Source organism: Juglans regia, chromosome 6 (genome assembly GCF_001411555.2).
Source record: "Juglans regia cultivar Chandler chromosome 6, Walnut 2.0, whole genome shotgun sequence".
Lineage (NCBI taxonomy): Eukaryota > Viridiplantae > Streptophyta > Magnoliopsida > Fagales > Juglandaceae > Juglans > Juglans regia.
Window position 1 is genome coordinate 25931847 of NC_049906.1, and position 2624 is coordinate 25934470.

At 36.7% G+C, this 2624-nt stretch overlaps 1 protein-coding gene across 1 annotated transcript; it reads right to left on the bottom strand.

Moving 5' to 3' along the window:
- Positions 1-365: 365 nt before the first annotated feature.
- LOC118348654 lies at positions 366-2417 on the bottom strand. Its single transcript, XM_035690726.1, has 2 exons — positions 1227-2417; positions 366-1073 (listed from the first exon to the last, which is right to left on the bottom strand). The coding sequence occupies exons 1-2, from the start codon at positions 2415-2417 to the stop codon at positions 366-368; spliced, it is 1899 nt and encodes a 632-aa protein (XP_035546619.1).
- Positions 2418-2624: the final 207 nt, after the last annotated feature.

Genomic DNA, 2624 nt, shown 5'->3' on the forward strand with positions numbered 1-2624 from the left:
AACCTTTTCTAAAATTTGATCAAGAAATGGAAGAGGAAAATGATCCTTTCTGGTAGCAGCATTTAGTTTCCTATGGTCTATACACATCCGCCATCCAGTTGCTACTCTTGTAGGAATTAATTTATCCTTATCATTTTTTACCATAGTTATTCCAGATTTCTTTGAAACAACTTGAGTAGGACTTACCCACCTACTATTAGAGATAGGATAAATAATTCCAACATCAAGCAATTTCAATACTTCATTTTTCACTATCTCTTTCATTGTGGGATTTAACCTCCTTTGCATTTCCCTAGATGGTCTTTCATTTTCTTCTAAATAAATCTTGTGTGTGCATACAAGGGGACTTATTCCTTTGATGTCCGTTATTGTCCACCCAATTGCCCCTTATGCTTTTTCAACACTTCTATCAATTTTTCTTCTTGAGTAAGAGTGAGTGTAGAATAGATTACCACAGGAAAAGTGTTGTCGAGTCCCAAAAAAATATATTTAAGTCCAGTTGGAAGAGGTTTGAGGTCCATATCTAGAATCACATTTGAAGATGGCTTTATAGGTGTTGTCAAAGGTGGCAACTCTTCAAACTTTGGTTGCCAAAGCACACAATGTCCAATTCCTGCAAAAGAGACATTAGAAGTGTCATCAAATATATTTAAATCACTTAGAACACCTTCTAATGACAATTGTAAATCAGTGGAAGGGAGATTCAAGTAAAAATCCTCATCAAGGATGTTTTCCAGCAAATTAACTTCCTGAACTTCTTCTAAATTCCGAGGTTGCCTACAAGTATTAAAGATATTCAGCTCCAATGTCTTGTTTTCAAAACTCAATTTCAAAATTCTACTTCTACAATTGATTAATGCATTAGATGTAGCAAGAAATGGTCTACCAAGAATTATAGGGGCTTGGAAAGTAGATGGAGATGACAATTTCATATCAAGCACCACAAAACCCACAGGATAGTAAAATTTATCAACTTGTACCAAAACATCCTCAACTATACCCCTAGGCATTTTTATAGATCTATTAGCAAGTTGCCAAATGATAGGTGTGGATTTCAGTTCACCTAAACCAAGCTGTTCATACACAGTATAAGGCAAAAAGTTGACACTTGAACCAAGATCCAACAAAGCATGACCAATTTTTGAATTTCCTATTACACAAGCAATTGTAGGTGCTCCAGGATCCTTGTATTTAGGTGGTGTATTACTCTAAATGATAGCACTAACCTGCTCAGTAAGAAAAGCTTTTTTGTGCACATTTAATCTTCTTTTCACAGTGCATAAATCCTTAAGGAATTTTGCATAGGCAGGAATTTGCTGAATAGCATATAATAAAGGGATGTTAATCCTAACTTGCCTAAAAACCTCAAGAATTTCAGCATGATGCTTATCTTTATGCAATGGAACTAATTGCTGAGGAAAAGGAGCAGGTATAGGACAATCAATTTTCTCATGCTCATCAGACACATGCTTTCCATCTTTTTTGGAAGGGTTAGAAACCTTACCAGAATTGTATGGCTCATGTGCTGGAATATCCACCACCTTACCGCTTCTTAAAGTAGTCACTGCTTTGACTAACTTTAAGTTAGGATCTTCATTTACAGCTTGCACTTGATGAGGTTGCCCTTGTGGATTTGGTTGTGATTGTGCAGGAAATTTACCCTTCTCTTGAGTATATAAAGATGTAGTCAGCCTTGTGATGGAAGTCCTTATGTCATTAATTGCTAATGAATTCTGGTTGTTGAGTGTTGCTTGACCTTGCATGAATTGTTGAAGTATCACACTCAACTGCTGGACTGTATCTTCAAGTCCCTTTTTAGGTGCTTGAGCTGGTTGTGTACTGAATTGTGAACTTTGACTTGGATGGGGAACATAAGATGGACCAGGATGAGCTCCATATGCTGCAAAATTTGCTGGTCCTGCTGTAGGTGCAGCAAGAACATTGCTGTGCTCACCTCTCCAACTAAAGTTTGGATGATTCCTCCATCTAGCATTGGAAGTGTTCGAGTATGGCCTTGAAAAAGGTTTAGAAACCATGTTAACATTGTGAGTTTGACCTAATAAAACTTCTTTAAATGCAGGAATTGTAGGACACTCATTTGTGGAATGTCCTTGATCTTCACAAATGCCACATTTTTCTGCCACTCTTGGTACAACTTGCACCTCATTCACTTTTTTCAACTCAATAGTCTCTAATTTCTTTGAAATTAAAGCTAACCTAGCTGGCAAATCGTCCTCATCTCTTAAGGTATATTTCCCACCCCCACCAACATGTCTTGAAGTCTCATGTCTATTAATACTATCAGCAGTGTCCCAAGACTGTGCATTTTCAGACAAATAATCGAAATACTCAAATGCTTCTTCTGGTTCTTTGTTAAAGAACTCACCATTACACATCGTCTCAACAAATTGGCGCATTTTTGGTTGCAACCCCTCATAGAAAAAGTTTATGGCCCTCCAATTCTCATATCCATGATGAGGACATGCATTCAATAAGTCTTTAAAATGTTCCCAGCAGTGGTAAAATGTTTCTATATCCTTTTGACTAAAATTCATAATTTGTCTTTTCAAGGCATTGGTCCTATGCATTGGGAAATATTTTTTCAAAAATTCAGTTTGCATTTC